The sequence below is a fragment of the Apis florea genome, unplaced genomic scaffold, assembly GCF_048593485.1.
Source record: "Apis florea isolate Af1SG1 unplaced genomic scaffold, ASM4859348v1 contig_3772_pilon, whole genome shotgun sequence".
NCBI classification, from domain to species: Eukaryota; Metazoa; Arthropoda; class Insecta; order Hymenoptera; family Apidae; genus Apis; species Apis florea.
The window spans coordinates 4,218,019-4,239,508 of NW_028256845.1; the positions used below are offsets into that span (position 1 = coordinate 4,218,019).

General features: G+C 36.2%; 3 protein-coding genes and 1 long non-coding RNA gene across 5 annotated transcripts in view; all 4 read left to right on the top strand.

Annotated features, from left to right (window-relative positions):
• Nucleotides 1-166: 166 nt before the first annotated feature.
• LOC100868116 (uncharacterized) lies at nucleotides 167-2,779 on the top strand. The gene is made up of 2 exons (XM_086915226.1): nucleotides 167-582; nucleotides 876-2,779. The coding sequence occupies exons 1-2, from the start codon at nucleotides 580-582 to the stop codon at nucleotides 1,293-1,295; spliced, it is 423 nt and encodes a 140-aa protein (XP_086771352.1). The 5' UTR covers nucleotides 167-579; the 3' UTR covers nucleotides 1,296-2,779.
• LOC100867270 (uncharacterized) lies at nucleotides 2,180-16,312 on the top strand. Of its 2 annotated transcripts, XM_086915224.1 has the most exons (6): nucleotides 2,180-2,264; nucleotides 3,109-3,165; nucleotides 3,281-3,385; nucleotides 3,691-4,415; nucleotides 5,898-5,948; nucleotides 6,044-16,312. In XM_086915224.1, exons 1-6 carry the CDS (start codon nucleotides 2,180-2,182, stop codon nucleotides 6,761-6,763), a joined length of 1,743 nt encoding a protein of 580 aa, XP_086771350.1. In that variant the 3' UTR covers nucleotides 6,764-16,312. The 2 variants fall into 2 exon arrangements, with proteins under 2 accessions (XP_086771350.1, XP_086771351.1); XM_086915225.1 differs by lacking the exon at nucleotides 5,898-5,948.
• A 1,454-nt stretch (nucleotides 16,313-17,766) lies between these two features.
• On the top strand, nucleotides 17,767-18,242 carry LOC100866212 (uncharacterized). The gene is made up of 3 exons (XR_142643.4): nucleotides 17,767-17,829; nucleotides 17,915-17,989; nucleotides 18,111-18,242. It is a non-coding gene; the product is annotated as an uncharacterized LOC100866212 (long non-coding RNA).
• A 2,059-nt stretch (nucleotides 18,243-20,301) lies between these two features.
• The window catches only part of Kank (KN motif and ankyrin repeat domain-containing protein 2 kank), a 48,536-nt gene continuing 47,347 nt past the window's right edge, over nucleotides 20,302-21,490 (top strand). Inside the window, exon 1 of the mRNA XM_012495685.3 lies at nucleotides 20,302-20,493. The gene's annotated coding sequence lies outside the window, so the exon portion shown is untranslated. The remainder of the gene's footprint in view (nucleotides 20,494-21,490) is intronic.

Here is a 21,490-nt window from a genome sequence, read left to right on the forward strand (position 1 = left end):
TATTTCTCCTGCTATATTATATTATAATTAACGAGAATAAAATATTTATTTTGTATTTAAAAAATTATATAAGATTTAAAGAAAAAATATTCTAGAGAAAAATAAAAAAAAATGTTAAATTCTCAATTATCGAATTTATTTAGATAAAAAATTTTAAAGTTAAAAAATGCTTTTGGATCAGAATGCTTTTGCTAAATTGATTCATTGGTTTAAAATATGCGTGTCAAGGAAGATTTCACGAAAGTTTCATTCGGCCAAAAGGAGAAAGGCATTAGTGATGACGCTGAGTAAAGTTTTTCCGTATGACATAAAAAATTTCATATCTTAAAAATTGTGCATACGCGATTAGAATACGGGAAGTTACAATGATTTCCCATCGATGTATGACTCGATTGCATCCATGGTGGGGAATCCGGTCTGCGGATTTATATACAACAGACAGCATCGCTTTGAATAGATTAGTTTCGAACAGTGAAATCAAATAGTTATAATAGTTCGTTAAAAAACGTCATAAATATTTCCAAGCTGTATAATTTATTAAATTTCTGTATTTTAAACGACACATCATCCACGTGCAATATGGTAAGTAAAATTTATTATAAAACATTCTTATCTTATAAAATGAAATTTTATCATTTTTTAAATCTTTACATTAATTTTCCAATATACATATATTTTTCTTAAAAAATAAATTAATATTATTCTTTCGATGAATAAAAATAAAAAATATAATTAAGAACAAGTTGACTTATTTTTGTAAAATGTTAGGTTATAACATTGCAAATACAGGTTGTATCATTTATTGCAAATACAATTAAATTTGTGTAATGATGTATCACATATTCAATGACTTTTTTCTAAATTTGTTGTTACAGATAAAATACGTAATAATTTTATACACCATTTTTATTTCTGTACAATCACAAAGGCCACCTTTTGCCGGAAACAGTAAATCCTATCCGGGCGTTCTTCCACAATATTTGGAAGAACAGAAAGCAATTAATAATATTAATAAAGAAACAATTGCAAGTCGACTTGATACGAGCAGTAGCGATTCAATAGCATTAGGAGCAGCTCCTGTTATTACAACTTCGACATCAACGATTCCACCAGATTTGCCAGTGGATGCTTTGGGAAATGTTGACTTAGTAAATCGGATTAAAACTTGGCCAAGAGAAAAACAACCGTTCTGGTATATCAATTGGAGACAGATTCAAGAACATCGTGGTGATTCAAAAAATAGAGCTCAATTAGTTCAAACGGAACCGAATCAGAGATCATTTTTTGCGGGATAAAAAAAAGTTTGAAATTTTGTTATTCTATATTTAATTCAAATCGACAAACGCTACCATTAACTTGTTTTGCTAGTCAAATTGAAAACTTTTTTGCGTAGATTTAATCGATCACTGATATAGTTACTTTATCTATATAAAATTTAATATCGAATGATACGATGATTACGATCATTAAAATAAAAATACGAAAACTTCAAATCGTTATCACGTAATATTTATATCAACGAAGAAACGTTATTTTATAGAAAGAAAAAGAGCGTTTAATTTTTTTTTAAAGAAAGAAAAGAGTATTTAATTTTATTTTTGAACTACAGTTTTTTTTATAAACAATAAAAAGATATTAATTAAATTAGATAAAATACTTGAAAAACTTTAAATTTCTAATCCACCTGCTGAGCAAACCACAATCGCCAATAAGATATCACGACGAGACAGGACAGGATAGAAATCCAAGCATCTGATTGGATCGTGTAAGTTGCGCACGAGTAGCCGACTATACGTCGATGACGTCACGTCAGTCCGTCCAATGCAAGCGCTTGGATCTCAGTAATAACCCTATGTGCGTGCTGTACGCCGAAGCGTGCTACTCGTATTCGGGTGTACAAACGCGAGAGAAGTGATACAATATCGGTCTGTGAAAGATGTTACCCGACAAAGACATGCCAGTCAAAACTTTCGTTCGATAGGTTGTTTTTTATATATTAAAGAACACGTATACTCTACGAGCAAATGTATTCGAAGAATTGTCGTGTTAAGAAAAAGATAGACTGTACGCAATCCGCCGTACCTGACAGTCCACGCGGCCCGGCCCCAAAACACTTTCGCCTCGCTATATACACGAGAAATCGCATCGTGTTTCATTCACAACGCGAGCGCCACTGGCAATGTCGGGAAGTGACAGCCCAACATTCTTTCACGGCCAGCCCTGGTCCAGCTGGATCGAAAGAATCGGACGAGACAAGCCGTTGAGTAAGTGCGCTGAATCTCATCGAAATGTTCGTTCGTTTGCTGTCGCTGCTTTAAAACTGCGACAACGACGAGCGTCTAGCTCGTGTACCTAACCTCAACTTCGATGCTCCTTTGTCCGTCGACTTGACGCAGGGCATCATTAGGGCCCATCACATGCATTTATTTAAAACGGTTGTCAACAATTGTCCAGTGCGCTTCATGGTTGATATTTTCTCGCAACATCACGCGTATTTTAACGGCCCTTTCCACTGACAATTATGTAATTTGTAGCGAAACTGACTGTGAAATACGGAGCGTCGAAACTTTAGCTTTAGAGCATATAGTATATTGGCATGGATCACGAAAATTTCGCGAAATTGATCTCAATCGAATCGCGCTATTCGGTAGATCTTGTTCGAACCATACATTGTACACTTGTATTTTTATATTTATGCTCTTTCTCTCTTATAAGATTTTTTGTTGAAAGAATTATGCATGTATGAAATGTATACATAATAAAAGTTGTTTACCCAGAAGTTTGTGTTTTTTATTTCACATTTCTGCTTAGAAACTGATGGAAATGAATGAAAAAAAATCTTTTAAGGACAAGATTCAATAGACATGAAGCTAACAATATTTTTTGATTTGTTGTAATCTTTCTTAACATGGTAATTATAATTATGATATAATGATCTTGAACTTTATACTTAAGCATAAGAATAATCATTTTATATTTTCTCTTGAAATATTTATCTTCATTATATATTAATCGTACATAACTAAATGATTTGCTATTGAAATGTCCTTGTAGCCTATACTGATTGCTTTATTATATATTCCATAAAAAAAACTTGATTTGTTTCAGGCGATGAAGAATCAGATGCTCAACTCTCTAGCTCAGTTACACGACTCTCAGCAGAAGGTAAATAATATTTTATAATCTGTACTACTTTATAATATTTTATTTATTAGATTCGATATAAGCCTCAAGAATTAAAATCTTACACTTTTTTATAATAAAGTAATTTTTGTTTCAGATATTGATTTATATGGATTTTGTCCCGAAAGAGATACTTTTTACACGGTAGTGTGTGAAACCTGCCATGCAATAGTCAAACCACAAGCTCTCATTCAACATATGGGTACGTTATTTATATTATCATTCTATTCATTTTATTCGTTATATTTCCAAGTAAAATCTATTATATTTATTAAGTAATGAAACAATTTTAATATAATATAATATAAAGTAAATAATATAAAGAATACAAATGATTTTTAGATCACTACTTATCTTTTTCATCAACATAATATTCAAATATTATATTTTTCTTAATTAGATATAATTAGATATAATATAACATACATACAGCTCACATTTCTGGGTCAAGTATATCTTGTACTTATTATCAACTCTATATTAAACATTGTCTATATTTTGCCACAGAAAGTCGCCATCCTTCCGGCACGGTCAATTTTCCACCTCCTTCTACCCCAATTGTAAAAACTCCTTTGAAGACACCTTATTGCAAAGTGTCGAAATTGAAAAAGACACAGTCATCGCCGCAGATCTCGAGTAGCGGGAGCAATAAGATCAATCACGCGAATGTGAAACGGAACACGGAACAACCTACCATCTCAACGAGCTTGTCATCTACGTCAATATCGGTCCCCTCGTCGCCTCGATCACCCCTTGAGTCATTATCATCGTCTGTTCAGACATCGAACTCAGGCTCGGGATCGGTGATCGCTTCGAGCCCAGTGAAAAGTCCGGGTACGGCGACGGGTCAACCTCGTCGGAAGAGACTCAAAACTGACCGATCGTTGCTCAAGGATCGGGAATACGATCCAGACAGGCATTGCGGAGTGTGGAACGAGGAAACCGGCAAACCTTGCACCAGGTCGCTCACGTGCAAAGCGCACACGGTCTCGTTGCGCCGGACGGTCGTCGGTCGGAGTAAAACTTTTGATAAACTCCTCGCGGAGCATCGTGCCTCAAAAGATGTCCCGAACAGGCCGACAAAAGTGACCGTGACCGGTACGGTGACCGTATCTTCCGCGACTTCGAGCTTGAATCCCTTAACACCCACCACTCCCGCCTTGACCATCGAAACGGAAGCACCCAGCTCGCCACCCGTTTTATCGCTGCCAGACACGTATCCACTGCCAAAGGTAAGGAGTTACCGTATCGATATTATTGTATCTCTTTGTTTTTTTTTTTTTTTTTTTTTTTTTTTATTCTTCGATTTTTCTTCTGTGGTATATACATATTCTTGGTAACACAGTGTACGGTGTGATGATCCTTCGTGCTGCGACGTCCTCTTGTTTTGTTATTGTTAGTTTTTCTTTTTTTATACATATATGTATAAATTAGTATCACTATTTATTGTATTTTGTCGATCATATCTTGTAAATGGTGATTTTTTGGGGGGAGGGAAAGATGTATATAATTATTGGACGAAAAATTTAAAGTATTTTTGTATTCTTTGGTTTGGTTGACTGGAAATGAAAGTTGTTTTGTTGGGTTGAAAGAAAAATTGATTTTTCATTGGTGTTCAGAGATTGTTGTTTCCTTTCATATTTCTGTTTGAGATATCTCTGTGATCGTCGTGTGATCGTGAATGTATCGTTAGGAACATTGTATATCGTTTATCAAGAATTTTGAAAGCTTTGAAGGAAATTTGCTTCAATGACTAAAAATTCTATAATTAAAATTCGGTTTTTTTTTTATTTATAAATTAACGTATTCCTTATTTAATTTCATTTTATAAGATATTTATGCATGATCCGATATTTGATGTATACGATAAAACTTTCATTTCTCGTTATCCTTTGATAAAATATGGTGAAACCAAGCGAGTAGTGGAGTAATTTATCTTTTTCTCTATTATCTATTCAAATTCACTTTCGAACTTCTTTATTTCAAACACTTTTTTTTTCTATATATTTCATTTTTGGAAGAAATATATTAATTCTCGAAAAATTTAGCACATCTTTTTAGAGCGAACATTAGCTAGAATTTCGAATTTTTAGAATAGTTGCAAATTTTCAACGGCTTCGAATGCTTCGAATTCGAAAGAAAAGTCTATAAAGATTCGCAATTCAATAAATTTTGAACATTCTTCTCTTAAATATTTCATTGGGAATAAAATTCCGCAGCGTCTTTAAGAAATGTACGAATCCTTGTAGGGTTGTCATGACTACAGATCATGTCGATCTTAATTAAAAAAAAAAAAAATAAATGCTGGTCGTGCGTTATATCGATCGCTTGCAAGTACTTTTAATAGAAACTAGATTCGATTCGTAGGTGATATAACAATCTGGTTTCCCGTCGATTAAAATTCACTCGTTCCTTCCAAGTTTTCGAGAAGGTGTTAGGCGTCAGGTATCGATCGATACCCGAAAATCATTCGCTTTCGTAGATCTCTTAAGACGCACTAGACGGAACGTAGCGAGGCTAAGAAAGAAAAAAAAGAAAAGAAAAGAAAAGAAAAAAGGTTTAGAAAAAAAGAGAGAAAAGAAACGGAAGAAAAAGAAAGTAGTGTATGTAGCTGACAAACATGGATCGATCGATGACCCAGACGAGTCAGCTGCGACCAGTAGTCCGCAAGTAGGGTGTCGGTTGATACCTGTTTTCTGTTTTTGTTATTGCAGGCTGTTGATTTGCTTTATCGGTGTCTGGCCCCGCATGGCTCCACTAAACCTGTAAGGCATGGTTTCTTTTGGGCACTTAAACGCCAACACATCTCGTATGGGCCCTACGATTCTTATTGCGAGTCGCCAACGCTTCTCTTTTTTAGACCAAGCTCGAAGAGGACTTCGCCAACGAGGAGCTGAGGAGCCTGGAGTCGACGCTGGTCAACTCGACCGGTTCGTCGCAATCGAGCTCGATGATGGCGCCGATATCCGTGGTGTTGCCATCTCTATCACCGTTGCCGGCTAATAACGAGGAATCGTCGTCGGTCGCCACCCTGATACCGGGCACAGCATCCCCGGCTATACCTGTGCCAGCAACACTGCCAGCCACGTGTACGCAACCGTCGTTGGTCACGACGGTCCTCGAGGCTGAGACACCGATGGACATCGACCAGGAAGCGGCGATGACCATCTACTCCCCCGTTTACAAGGATAAATCGAAGTTGCTGGTCGAGCTGCCACGCTCGAACAATATCGCCCATTCTCCTATATCGTCTATGCCCGGTTTGCTGTTCGAATCGATGGATCAACTCGAGCAACTGGAACAATTGGAACAGCAACACGCGACACAGATCAACGGGAAGAGACTGAATCACGCGACTCGTGCGAGTCCCGTTACGCAACGACAGTCGAAGAGGATCAAACACGAGTACCATCAACAGGACTTGTCCACTGCGATACAGGTCGAGGCTACGACAACCTCCTCTCCCTATCCTCATTTCGGGGACATATCTTGGTCGAACTGTCACCCGGAGCCATTGGCCGTTAGCCGATGGCTTCGTATTTCGTCCACCCGTAAGCAGTATAACTTTAATATTCACTGACATAAGACCCCACCCACTCCAGGCTGAGGACCGTACGCCATGGGCGTTTGTCTACCTCCTATTTTTTTCGAGATCCTTTTTTTCATGGTCGTCCTCGCCGCCGTCGTTGATGGTCTAAAGGTCTGAAGCCTGTCGAGAATGGGACAAAGTCTTGATGCTCGGTGTGAAGCCTCGATGTGATGAGCATGCGCACGGTGGGAATCACGTGTACGCGAGCAATTTCGCAATTTCGTGGAAAAACAAGATGAGTACGATGTTTTGCATGCTTATTCTGTCTACCGGAACGGATAATCTCGAGCAGGAATGCGATAACAACAACAATGATCCTTTCTTTTTGTACCGCGTGTCGTCTCTATTCTGCCAGCCGATGATCGTTTTCTTAGAAAGAATCACAACCATCGTCAGACATGTTCGTAGGCACGTTAATCGCATTATTGGATCGCTCACTTTAGAGGATATACGCGTAAAACTTGGGGGGGGGGGGGAGGGGGGAAGTGGGGTTTCGCAGAAAACAGAAACAGAAGCACGTTCCAGATTTTTTTAATTTCTTATCTTTCTTTCGATTACTTGCTTGTTTACAAAACTGTTTACAAAAATAGATCAACGCGAGAAATCGATATAATAAAAATACGCGAACGGGGTTCATCGAATTCACGATTATCGTTGCGAAACATTCCCGGAATATATTATCGTTATTCCCCTTGAACTGTTCGCTCAAGAGGCTACGATGAAAAAATAAAATAGCATTTTTTAATCTCGTAACGATGCTTCTGTTCCGATGTTATATATATTTTTCACGGAAAAGCGAATCGGGATCATCGTATTGTGCAACAATACCGACGCTAGCCCCTTTTTCAAACATATTATATTGGCAGTAGATAGGTACTAGAACATCGACTGATATATACATACTATTTCTTTGTCCAATTTTTTTACCGAAAATCGTTGCAAATCTCTCTCGATGCAGGATCGGAGGGGATAGAGGAGATTCGAACTCTGATCGCTGTATTTCGTCGTGGCGCGACTCGTTTGAAAGAAAGATAAATGGAGAGCAAAGGGGGAGGAAATCAGAGAAAGAAAAAAAAAAGAAAGAGAGCAAAACGAGATATAAAAAAAAAAAAAAGAAAGAAGAAAGAAAAGGAAAAAAGGAACGAGTCAAAATTCATGCTTTACCCGTAGAGGTTTTTTGAGCGAGAAGAGAGAAGCGACGATGATAACAAGTGGAATGAAACGACATCGAAATTTTAGTCAACCCGTGTGTATGCGTGTTTGTGCAAAGGATAAAGGATCACGTGACCAGCCAACAAAAAAGAAAGAAAAGATTACTTTTTTTTTTTTTTTTTTTTTTTTCCTTTTCGTTATACAGGACGTTTAACGACGTTTTAAGTAGAAAGAATAGCTAAATAACGAGTAAATAGTGTTCGTTGGTTTCTTTCTTTTCGAAGACACAGACCGCTGAGTGACACGCATTTTTTCTGCGATACGTGAAAAACACCAGCCAGGAATTTTTTTTTGTAAATACCAGTCTACCAGAGAATAATCAGATTTACGACATTGTCCTCCTGTAAATACGTTTAATAAGATATGTAAATGTAGTTAGCCATGAATGGCCGATCATCGAATTGTCGTGCGCGTAGAAACTTCAACTTATTTTCCAATTAAATTCGGTCCGCGTACAGAGGGTCTCATCATGTACATACATAGATCATAGTATACATATATACATATATATATTTTTTTTATCACGATCTCTTTTTACGTATATACATATACACATACACCTACAACCTCATCACGTACCGTTGTTTCTTCTCCGTTTTCTTCTTTTCCGTTCTATTTCTTTTTCTTCGTTTTCTTCTTCTAATTTCCCTTCGCTTTTGTGTTTTTCTACGACGATCTTGTTTACGTACATACTTGTGTACGTGTACATAGAACGCGTTTACAACGACTCGTTTAATGCAATTATTTCTCGTTTCTTTTGGAATGGAAAATTATTGAAAATTCTAATTGGTATGTTCTATTATTATTAGTGAAGAAGTATCGCTTTGTTCGAAGCAATGACAGCAACACACTTATAGCGAGAATTTCGTTTAGGTAAAATTAGCTTCTTCTTCTTCTTCTTCTTCTTCTTTTTCTTCTTCTTCTTCTTCTTCTTCTTCTTCTTCTTCTTCTTCTTCTTCTTCTTCTTCTAGTGTAAGTTGGTGAGAAATTTAGAAGGAAATTCGATGAATTTTTTGACAGACGAGTATAGCAAGCCGTACACATTGTCCCGAGTATATAGTAGATAACTTTCACACCACCATCACACATTAACACATCCGAGACAATTTATTTTTGTAAAACTGTGTCGGTTCTAATTTGCGACGCTGTGTCGGTTTTTCCAGCATGGCGTGACTGGTGGCATATATCTATGTATATATATATATACATACATATATATATATATATATATACATATATTTATGAACTTCTTATCATAGATTGTGATATTTAACTGATTAGTCAAAGTTATTCTAAATCGTGCGTACGCGTTAGTGAAAGAGAGAAGAAGCGAGATAGGCGGCCAAATGATGAAATGGAGACAGAAGAGGGTGAAGTAAATAGGAACGAATGATTGTTCGATCACCGTCGATCTTCGAAAAAGGAAAAAAATTGGGAAGAAGGAACGTTATAAATTTGCGCTTAGTTCGATTACAATTGTTTGCCGCTTAGGAAAATTAAATTCGCTCCGTGCACTGTTGTTTTTAAGCGAGTTTGAAAGAGGTACCGTTTCGTTTCGAGTTTCCGCTTTTCCGTGTGTTGGCGTCGTTAATTCGATAAAAAATTGTAACATTTCGTTTTATCGATGAACGTAGCAAGAAAAATGGAAAAAAAAAAAAAGAAAAAAAGAAAGAATGAAAGAAAGGGAAGAGAGAGGATATAATAATAATAATAATTATCAGTAGATAGAGAAAAATAGAAAATGAGTATGGAGAGAGAAATTAGTCTAAGGGATAGAGGAGAAAAGACGTGGATGCACGTCATGTCGAGCCGACGAAGGGACGTTGATTTTTTTTCGTTACCGCGCAGTATAAATTAATAATGCCAGCGATGTTATTATTACCGCTATTCTTCGAAGACGAGAACAGTCATATCGGCCCGGTATTGTTCTGTTCGATATAAATCGAACTTGGACGACGATCGATCGATGGTGCTCGCTCGTTTGCAAGCTACACCACGATTTCTTCATCGACCGTATAAACGACTTGCATCGCCTTACGATTATAGCCATAAATTTCGCCTTAAAAGGATTCGTTAGCGACCATAGTAGCGAGTAGCAGCGTGTTTCTTGCAAATAAATAATAATTCTCGAGCGAGATTCATCGATTGAACATTGAATGTTATCGAAAATTGAGGAGACGAATAGAAAATTAGAAAAAAAAAAAAGCACTAGTAGCAATAAATTATTACTCGAATAAATTATCGCGCGAATGGAAAAAATATGAGATTCGTTGACGGGCCGTTGATGGCCGGATCTCGTTTTCGTTTATTAATTACTGATCTTCTCGGCTACCTGAAACCGTGATAATTTGTACATAAATCGCGTAAGCAATTACATGTACCTATGGTATCGAAAAAAAAATCTATATAAGTATATATTATATATATACATATATAAATCTATATGTATATAAAAATAATTCTATTGAGAAAAGAGAGAAAGAGAGCGAGCGAGCGAGCGAGAGAGAGAGAGAGAGAGAGAGAGAAAGAGTTGAAGAGAGAAAAAATCGTAGTAAAAAATTTACAGGCGTCGAATGCTGTTAATCGCTCGTTTCCGAGTGTACCTTAAACGCTGTATATTCGAGAAAAATCTTACGTAGGCCGTATATTTAACGATACACGTGTACGTATAGCGTGTGAATATCTCCTGTACATAACAAGTGCCCTGTGCATGCTTGTAGCGCACGAAATGCTGCGTGCATGCGCGAAATATGTGTATGATCTTTTTTAGACTATTACTACTACCAACTATAGTATCTACTACGTACCACACGTTAGTGTTCATCGATCGATGTTATTTCGCGCGCGAGCTTCGAGTAAGTTTCGAGCGGTCCGAGGTTGTAAATATATCGATTAAAACGACAGACATACAAAAAAAGAAAAAGAAGAAAAAAAACAATAATCAACAACCCTTAAACGCTATACGTCGAACAAAAAAAAACAACAAACAAATAGAGGAAAGAAACAGAAAGAAAAAAAAATCGCTATCCATCGTAGACAATCGATAAGATTTCTTATCGTTTTTTTTTTGCGAAGAAAATGAAGAAATGATCACGATCGTTCGAAAGTGTGGTTCGTGATCGTTCAGAAGGGAAGATTTAAAAAAAAAAAAAAAAGAAAGAAAATGGAAAAATCTCGCAAAGCAATAATACATAGTCCACGATTAAGCGAATGCACAGCAATAATACTAATTTCATTATTTATCATGATATAAATGTTAAGAGACACATTCAAGAGGAACACTTGTCTCGTATGAATTATCCGCAACTCGATTCCGGCGAGTTTAAACACGATATGGATACGAAGCGCGATAGATTTTCTATCGATGCTATTCCCTGCATATTATCTAACTTCTCGTTTACGCTTACGTATCCAAAAAAAAAAAAAAAAAGAAAAAAAGAAAAAGAAAAAATCACGGGAGAAAATCACTCGTTAAATAATATTCGTTTTTCAATTTCAATTTTCAATTTGAGCATTCTCTTCATCGCTTATACATTTTGTTATTGCTTTTTCCTTAGATGATATAGAAACACGACCTTCCTACGTTCGATCGATCGTTTCGACTAATTTAATTTGTATTCTTTTTTCTTGCTCTTTCCTTTTTTTTTCGTTAAATAAAACCCGTCAGTCCGGATCACGCGTCTAGCATTTTCGTTTTGCTCGTCAGATTCGCTACGATTTAACGAACCCGCGTGAAACTGTGGTGCACCAGACATTTCGTGGCTCGCATAAGACTGAGTACGCTTAAAACGAGGAAGAAAAGAATTGTACGTTTGCGGTGTGTTAAAGAATCGACCGTTTTAAAGAGGAAAAAGAGAAAAAGGAAAAGAAAAAAAAATTTTTTCCGTTGGTTTTGCATACCGTTGCGAAGTTTCCTCTTTTATTTTTAGAGTTTAATAGAGAAAGAGAGAGAGAGATAAAGAAACAAAAAGGAAGAGAGTGAGAGAGAAAGAATGAAAGAGAGAGAGAAAGAATTGTGGAGTCGATTCGCATGAACTGTTTGCTTCCGGTTCCGAATCGTTCGCGGTACGCGTTCGAAGCGACAGAAAGTACGATTCTGCTTTTTTTTTTTTTTTCTCCGTTGTTCCGCGTATAAAATGGCGCGTGTGTATAGATAATACGTTCGTTCGTCGTCTCAGAGCACTGTAATTTCACGTGGAGGAAAAGAATATGAAGAGAAGAAGCAAATGAGGCGGAAAAAAAATCTAGTACAGCTCTGACTTCGTTCATGACGCAAGAACATACAACAAGATACTTTGTGGCATTTAATTTAAATATACGTTTTATATTTATTTGTACACTTGATTTTGTTCATTCAGTCCGTCTCACCCTCCAGCCATTTCTACTTGCGCTTGTATCCCAGACAGACGATGTTTTTTTGGAAAAACGTTTTAAAGAAGAAATTGTAAAGCAAATTTTTTTTCAATTATATATATTAGTATAAGAATAATTATATTTATAAGATATTTTCAAATTGAATTTTATACTAATATCCTTGAAATTATGTGAACATCTTTAAAGCATCAAATGCTATCTGGGATCTTTTCATTAATTTTATTATTCGTACATTCTCGTACTGTCATGGAGAGGTTAGACGATGTGAGAGGCACAGGAACGTTGGTCTAAAATTCATGCTCCTTGTTTGTATTTGTTACATATCATTAATTAGAAAGAAAAAGAAAAATATACAAAAATCGTAGAGCGATTAAAGGGGGATGATCATCGAACATTATTACGTTTTAATTTTACACAAACATTTATTGTATATTACATTAATATACATATTTTATTATTCACATTCAGTCTTATGCTTTTCGTATTGCAACACGTCAGAATCTGCTTTACAAAATTTATGGCGTAGCATCTTCCAACAAAGTATATTAATAAACGTACGTGCTCGAACATACATATATACATATATAAATATATACATAAATACATAAAAACCCACTTCGATCTCGAATCGCACCGAGTTTCCCTGGCATGTGTGAAAATCGAATTCCAAGCGTGGAATTAAGCTGACTGATTGAAAACTACTCCCAACGTAAGAGCTGACCTTAAATGTAATCGCGATTCCGTAACCGCGCACAATTCGCTTTGATTCATACGTTCATTAACCGTAATTCGCCATTTGATCGAGAGTTCAGCGAGAGACATAAATGGTATGTTGCTTTATCATGACATGCGGTTAAGCGTATTTAGAATAGGAAATAAAGACAACTGACCCAGAAGAGGAACCGAAATACATTTGTTCGAGCACGTGATTTCGTTAAGTAAAACGTTCACAGCGTTGAAACAACTATTGAAAGAATATGAAGTGATATTTTGTTAAGGTTTGAATTCATTTGAAAGTAAAAAAAACTCACAAAAAACAAATGGATACTGTGAAAGTTATTTTAAGGCATTGTCAATGCAGTTTTCTTACTTGTAAAAAGTATTCTCGATAGCAAACTCTCGAGAATTTATTTTAAAATGAATTCATAACCTGAAATACCTTTACAGTGTAACGTCTATACAATAAGATTTGCTTCAACGCATGTTTCGTGACTTGTGGGATTAAAATTATTTGAAATTATTTCGAATTTTCATTCCGTGTAAAATATATTTCTTATAATTCGTTGAAACTTGCTTTGATCCCATAATTCGTCATGTGACATGCCTGGAAGCAATTTTTATTATAAAGAGTATACTTTAGAGGTTATGTCGGTTTTTTTTCCACACGGTAACCTTGTACGTTTGATGGGTTATTTTGAAAGTAATTATTCTTCGGTATGCAGTTTTTCCTTCTGTGAAAAGAAAGAAAGAGAAAAAGAAAGAATCCGTTAGAACGTAAAATTAGAAAGTATACTTAAAATAATGTATCGCCTTTTGAAATTGGACAGTACACACGTTCCTCGCCGCTTCCTCCTCTTGTGATTAAGATTATGAGAATAAGGGGAGAATGAAAGATTTACATTTTTAAAGAATAGCTTCGTAAGCATATACATATAATGCGGTAACATAAATCATCGGTGACACCGTCTTTTACCATTCCCGAGCAGCGACTGACTTTGTACAATACGATCTGCATTCGTTAGTAGGACATAGGCGCCACGTTCGCGATTATAGGGGCGTTACCGATGACACGAAATGTGTGTATTCTCCCGCGATATTTAATATTAATAATATTTTTTTATTCATCAATTAAATAAATATACAAATGGACAGAACGGAAGAAAGGTATTCAATATAACGCTGATATAACTTCATAACTTCAGTTTCGACATACTCGGTAGATTATATCGACTGGAAAATAAGAAACATAGTAGATACGTTAGAATGCGTTATTTATCTGAATCTATCGAGAGTCAATAGGCTATATTGGATACGTAGGATTTCATATGATAAAAGTTCACCAATTTCTTTTTACTATCATTTCTCGTTCATTTCGAATAAATATAATTTGGATAAATGGAGCATTCTTGCATCACCGTATTATCTTTTTCGATTCGATAATTAATGGTATATGCGTCACACAGAATAATAAAGCATTATCTCATTTATTTATCTGATCTATATTACACAATCTGAATATGAAATAAATTGTACAATTTGTCGACGATACAAAAAAAGAAAAACAAACATTGTTCGATGAAATTCATCTCATCGACGAGTCAGATTTCTAGATTTTTCGTGCAGTAGATCGATGTTAAGATTTTCCATAAACTCGTACGACGAGAAACAAATTCCATAATCGATGTCCCTTTGAGCGTTTACTTTTTTACCGATTGCACCGCTCTTATCGCATAAGAATATCATCGAAATTTTCGATATATATATATATATATATATAAATATTTCTATCGTGAGAACGTAGCGAATTACATAGTCGGCCAGCAACGAAAACGTTTGGCATTCTATATCTTTATAAAAGTAATGGAAGTAATGTCAACGATAATCGGTCGACACATGCTCGTGATCACGTTTCTCTCAGGTATTTAGCGTGTTTGTAATGTAAACGACACTTATATATGTAATATAAATAATTCAGGCTAAAGCCTCTTCCTGCCTGGAAGAATTTGTACATCGTAAAAAAAGAAAAAGGAAAAAAAAAGATGGTTCGTTTTCGACGTTCTCTTAGCAGCTTCCTTCGTAATCGTCATCGAATCGATGCTTTACTGCATGCTCGAGAAAGATATAGATTTTTTATAGGTCACACTGTATCGAGCGATTCGTCGATTGCACGCATATAATTTCATCGTTCGTTCTCGAGAGTTTGAAAGGTGCACTAGGATACTTTTTAATAGTGTCTTCAAGCGAGAACGCTTAGAATCGTAAGGATACGTGTAGACTGACGAGTGAAGAGCTCATAGTTTAAAGGACGTAATATATTCCATAAATATTCTTTTGACGAAGCACATATAATCTGTAACTTGTATTATAGGTGATATTTAACCTTTTTTACCTTTGGAAAAACAAGTGTGTCATCGCCATTTGCAGAGAGTATTAATTATAATATCTATTAAATAATCACCAGTATTAATTACTGCTCGTCAGTGTATACGAGACCCAACGACCTTCAGAAAAGATTCTTAGATTAAAACTCTTAAGGTTTTCGCTCTTAAAGAACGATTTCTATCTTCCAAGAGGAACTTTATTAATCTTCTTTACGCTTCATCTCTAATTCTACGAGAAAAAAAGAATTCTACGAAAATTCGGGGAAAAAAAAGGAGATAATTTCTAAGTCAATGTCGCGTTTAAAAGAAAAAAAAAAATAAAAAATAAAAAAAGAGACTAAAAAGTAATAATAAAATTCGTTAAGAATCGTCTCTTATTTCCACGTCGAGGAACGACGTTGGTAGAAATATTCAATAACATAATGCGATGTGTTTCATTCGAAGGCGAAACCAAAACAGTATTATACGAGCGTTCTTCTCGATCTTATGTTCGAGCGAGCGGTCTCCATGACGATTTTCATAGAGCGAGACTCGTTGCTCGATTACAAAATTACGTGTGTAACGAAATGTATTTCCATGGTGGAGATACCGATTATTCACTTTGCATAATGCGCAAGAAATTAGGAAATATATAATAAAGGAATTGAGGGAATGGATGTTTGATTTTACCAAAGGAGAGAAAGAGAGAGAGAGAAAGAGAAAAAATGTGGACGAGTGCACGTACGAAAGAGAGAAAGAGAATTAGAGAAAAAAAAAGAATTTCTTGATTGCGATCAGCAGAGATAGTATTGTTACACCGTTGATCGTTATATGTGCATACAAAGCTTCGGAAATAAAAGAAATCTAAATCATAGAACGGCGTGTTTCCCTGCCCGTCGATCGAGAAAAATTAGTTTATTTTTCGAAGTAGTTCGAAAAAAAATAATCATAACATGTAGACTGTTTTATTTGATTTGCAAATGAATACGTAATATGATTCGTAACTAATATCAAAGAATTTATTACGATTGAAAGATATAATATCAGGAAAGCTGACACAAGAAGAATTATGTACTTCCATGAATGATTAGTATAGAAATATAACGTATAAAAATATATAGATTTCCTTATCGAATTCTTCATTCATAACTCTCTCAAGAATTGAATCAAAAATTTTGTGTCACATTTTTTTTTCCGAGTTCCTTTTAGTAGTAAAATATATTTCTCTTCTAAAAGATATTCAGAATATATAATTTGTAAATTAATATTTATAATATACAATTTAAATTTTCTAATAACAATTACGAAACGAAACATAAATTATTGAGAAAAAATATTTATAACTTTCTAAGAAATTCAATAATTGTTATTATTTATATATGTATTCATACAATTTTTTGAATTTAAAATTCGATAAATCGATCGATAATAAAATGATATGATTTTTGCAATCGCATACACCAGAACGAATGAGTTTCACGTGTACAACGTGAAAGGATCGCCACGTTCGAATATCTTCGAGGACGAAGAACTGGTCCACCCACTGGGAATTCCAGATTTTTTCCATCGATTATCGAACAGAGAGGAGTACGGGAAGCATGCATGGACGTGATCGATTCGCATCGATTTCGATTGAGAACGATTCTTATCGAGAAATGCGCGATTACAGCGACATCTAAGACGTTTTGGCGGTTTTGCATTGTGATTGCACCGAGAAAGTGTTCAGTGTTAATTTTTACGTTATACAAGTGAAAATTTTTAGTTAACAATCAAAGAAATACATTTTAACATTTGTTTTTTTAACATTTTAACTTATAATCTTGATTTTTTTAAAATTGTTACAAAAAGTGTTACATATATAGTATTTTATTTGTGTACACTTTACATATTCTTTGTCTACGACTCATTTTTCCGAATCCATATTTTCATTCTCTGCATGTGTTTTGAAACAAACTGTTTTTTTCCTTTTACATTACTGGAATAAAAGCAATGTTTGCTGTAAACAGTGCACGTACGACGATAAATTCGAACGTGTATGTAAATACAAAGATGTTTATGAATAACATGTTTCACAGGCAAAGTTAAGAGAAATGGAAAAAGCTGTTCGGTATTATTCGATGTTTATTTCACAATAGTTTAATCCTCAGATTAAACATCAACTATTCGACGATCGATTTCTATCTCATCCTTGGTTATTAATCATTCAGAAGATTCTAAATGTAATTATTATCCTCTATCGTTTGTATTTCTTAAAATATCTTAACAATAGATTTTTTGAGGTTATATTTTATATATTGATCATGTTGTATATTGATCTCCAAATTACAAGCATAGTAATAAATCAGCTTATATAATTCAAACATCTAAATAACATTTCACCAGTAACATAATGTAAGTTTTTCATCTTTTCTAATTATTTCTTAAATAATGATTTCTCATCCTTAATTTTTCTTATTTTTCTTTAATTCCAAACTAGGATGTACACAACGTAGAACATCTCTATATATTATACGACATCGAGAAATTTACATTCCACTTATTTAAAAATTAGGTAAGAAGAAAGAGACATTAATTCGTCACGATTCAATTTGGAATCTGTGGAACGCATAACAGAATGCGTATCGAATGAAATCGTGCGACATGGTTAATTCACTTCGTTCTTATGTTTCCAGCTGTAACTTGGTTATAACAAAAGTGCATACATTAACGAAGTACGAAAAGGGCAGATAGTGCGCAGTCGGCGGCTGTTCTGTTTCGCTACTCTTCTTGTCGAGGTAAAATTAGAGGTGGGCAATTATTAAAATAGAAGAGTGACCGGTAGCTTCGAGTGGAAGCCTGACTCATCCCGCTCGGAAATGGATAGAGTGCTCGCGAGGTGGAAAATGCGCGAAATCTATTTGTCGACTGCGCCCCAGCACCAGCTGGACCCGATCGAGGGATTCGCACGATGCTCGGGTCATTGCCATCACTCGTGCCGACATCAAGTCTTTCCATTGGTTATTGTCATTTGGCCCTGGACTCCAACGGAACAAATCACCGTAAAAAATGTCGTAATGTATTCGTTATCAGTTTCATCTGATTCTGAACGCAACCGTGTAGGACGTGACTGGAATTTACGAATGTCGGTGTGCGTATGTTTATTGAAGTGAAGCGTTACGTTCAAGGTAAGCACACCTTGATCCTGGTAAGACGTTACGTTATTGCAAAACTTGTTAATCCCTCTCAGCTGGTAGATTGAGTCGTATACGATGCAAATAGAATTTTTGAGAGACAGAAAGAAAAAAAAAAGAGAATAGATTTTATCCTGATTTATGAAAAACTATACTAGATGTGATATATATATTTTTATTTTTATTTTTAATTTTCTATTCTTAATTGAATTGATTTTGATATACAATATTGTACGCGTCATGGAGACTTACTAACAGGAATAATTTTAACCCTCTTGCACTTCAACCAGACGAGTAATCAGATACCAACAAGCTTCGAAAGAACAATGAGCATCGTTTTAACCCCAACCTACCAGTCGAGGCTAAAGTTACTTTAAGCATATTATTACGTCCTTTTACAGATCTACGTCAAAAAAGAAAAAGATTTCCATGTAATCAAAGAATAAGACGTTTCTTGTATTCCTGTACTCCTTTTTGGAACAAAGTTTCAAGTTTATCGGTCAGATCTCTTCTACCTGAGACGAAGGTACAAACGTTCGTGGACTAATCCGCGTCTGTACCAGCCCAGCTGGTTTAGACCCTGAACGCTCCTATTCAGGCTCGAAGATTTGCGAACTGAATAGCCGGTTTCTTCGAGGTAGAATCGCGTGACGTCATTTGTTTCTCCCCTGTCACGTTCTTTCTGCTTTCAACGCGCGTTCAAAGGAAATGAGCGATCTGTCCGCACGAATTTGTTACGAGACCGGGCACAGGTAAAAATACATTTGCCACTGGAAGATTATTCTTACTTTCTTTGAATCATTTTTATGAGCGTTAGTATTAACTCGTATCGCTCTCTTCGTATTTTCTTTCTCGATCTCTGTTTACCTTCACTAACACAGAGATCGAAATAGCAGGTAATAATCGTAAAACGATCGGCGTGAAAGCACGCCGATGATTGCTCGGTTGTATGATCTCATATCGCGATTTACCGCCGGTTACGTAAATAAAACCAGATGAAAACTCGTTACTGTGCTAATTGAATGGTGATTGTGCAATCTTCGTTTTAACTTCCTCTTTCAAAAAAAAAAAAAAAAAAAAGTAGTTCCTCTCGCATTACGTTCCTATCAAGATATAATTAATAAAGCAATGTAACTATCTTATTAAACCATTTACATTTTTATTTCATAATAAAATACCATCATTAATTTATCATTCATTATATCAACATATATTACATTTTCTTTTCTCTATTGCGCAGTTTCGATCGGAAAAAAACTTTTTTCGTTCTACAACATTGGACGACGGAGCATCTGGCGACCGAGGCAAAAGTTGCGAATGCGTCCCTGACCCTTACCTGATCGACTTCTTTTCACCCGGTGGGGCCTAGCCGGAGCTTCACCCCGTCCCTCCGAAGGTTCCCTTCGAAAGGAGCAACCTGCCGTTGCCTGGCGTCTCTGCTTGAATCTCTCCAGCATCTCGTACGCTCTTTCCTTCTTTCTCTCTCTCTCTTTCCTTTCTCTCTCTCTCTCTCTCTCTCTCTCTCTCCTCTCTTCTTCTATTTCGAACACACGACTTATCCGACTCCGTCTAATGTTCGCAGACACGGGTATACGCGTCTCTGTTTCCTTGGTGTTGTGCAGCCAGCATGGAAGGGGCCAGAGGCCGAAGGAGAAGGAGAAGAACCAGTCGTGAACCAGAACCGACGGTCCTCAGAATCTCCCAGTCACCTCTTCGAGTCTGTACGGGGACCAGCGCGTGGATTTGTCCCGATCGTGGATACGCACACCTCGATATTTTCCCGCTTCTTGGCGCGTAACAACGATCGTGCCGATCGATTCGATCATCTATCCACGATGACGGCGTGGATACACGATGCGGGCAGGATGGATTGACACGCAACGAGGTGAGTCGATTTTGTATCGCGCGAAAACCGGTCGACGAACGCTATCCCATACTGCAACTTTTCTTCGTGACATTGTCCCGAAAAACCGGTATCGAACCGGTACGAAATTCCGCGATGCAATAATGCGTCGACGGATTATCGGATCGATGGATAGGGACAGACGATACCTCTGATTAATTTTCTTTCATGTTTTTCTGGCTGGAATATTTATGATCTCGTGCGATGAATATGCACAGTTTTTTTTTTATCGTGGGATAGTGATTCCTTGACCGATTTGCGACCGCCATGTTTGTTTTTTTATTGTATTGTCGATGGACGAGAGAGTTGAGCATCGGAAACTCAATATTGATTGTTATTATTCCGAAGAGTTTGAACAGTTGAAGATTTTAAACAGTTTGCGTTGAAAAAGAAAACGTTAGTTATTATGGAACAAGGATTTCATTTTACGTGTGATTGAATTAAAACGTTTTATCAATTGTTTTAAAACGAGAATTTTAACTCGCGATTCGATTAACTTTTAAATAAATTTTTCTTATTTATCGTGAATAACTCGCTATCTTCTTTAACGAAAAATCATGAATGAAAATTCGATCTTTAACTCACGATCGATCGTCCCGTTCCAAGATCACGGTATCTTAGTGCCGGTCTCTATAAATCAGGCGCCACGGCCGCGTTTATGGGATCGGAGATTCATTCTCGAAACGCGTAGGTGACTTTCTATCCGCGTACCGTCATTGGCTCGACGTTGTCGTCGAAGGACGATGGCTCAAAGAAGCGTGGGCCACGTCGAAACTTCACAGAGGCCGTTAATTATGTCCGGACTTAATCTGCCGCTAATGGAGAATTAATCGATATCGAAACGGAAGGAAAGGGAGTCACGGTTGAAAGGGATGTTCGGCTAATTGATTCGCTTGGTTATTCAACGTCCACTCATTTACCCATTGATCGTCAAGCATCGCGCAGGGCCAATGATACATTCATTAATGCGTCTTCCACG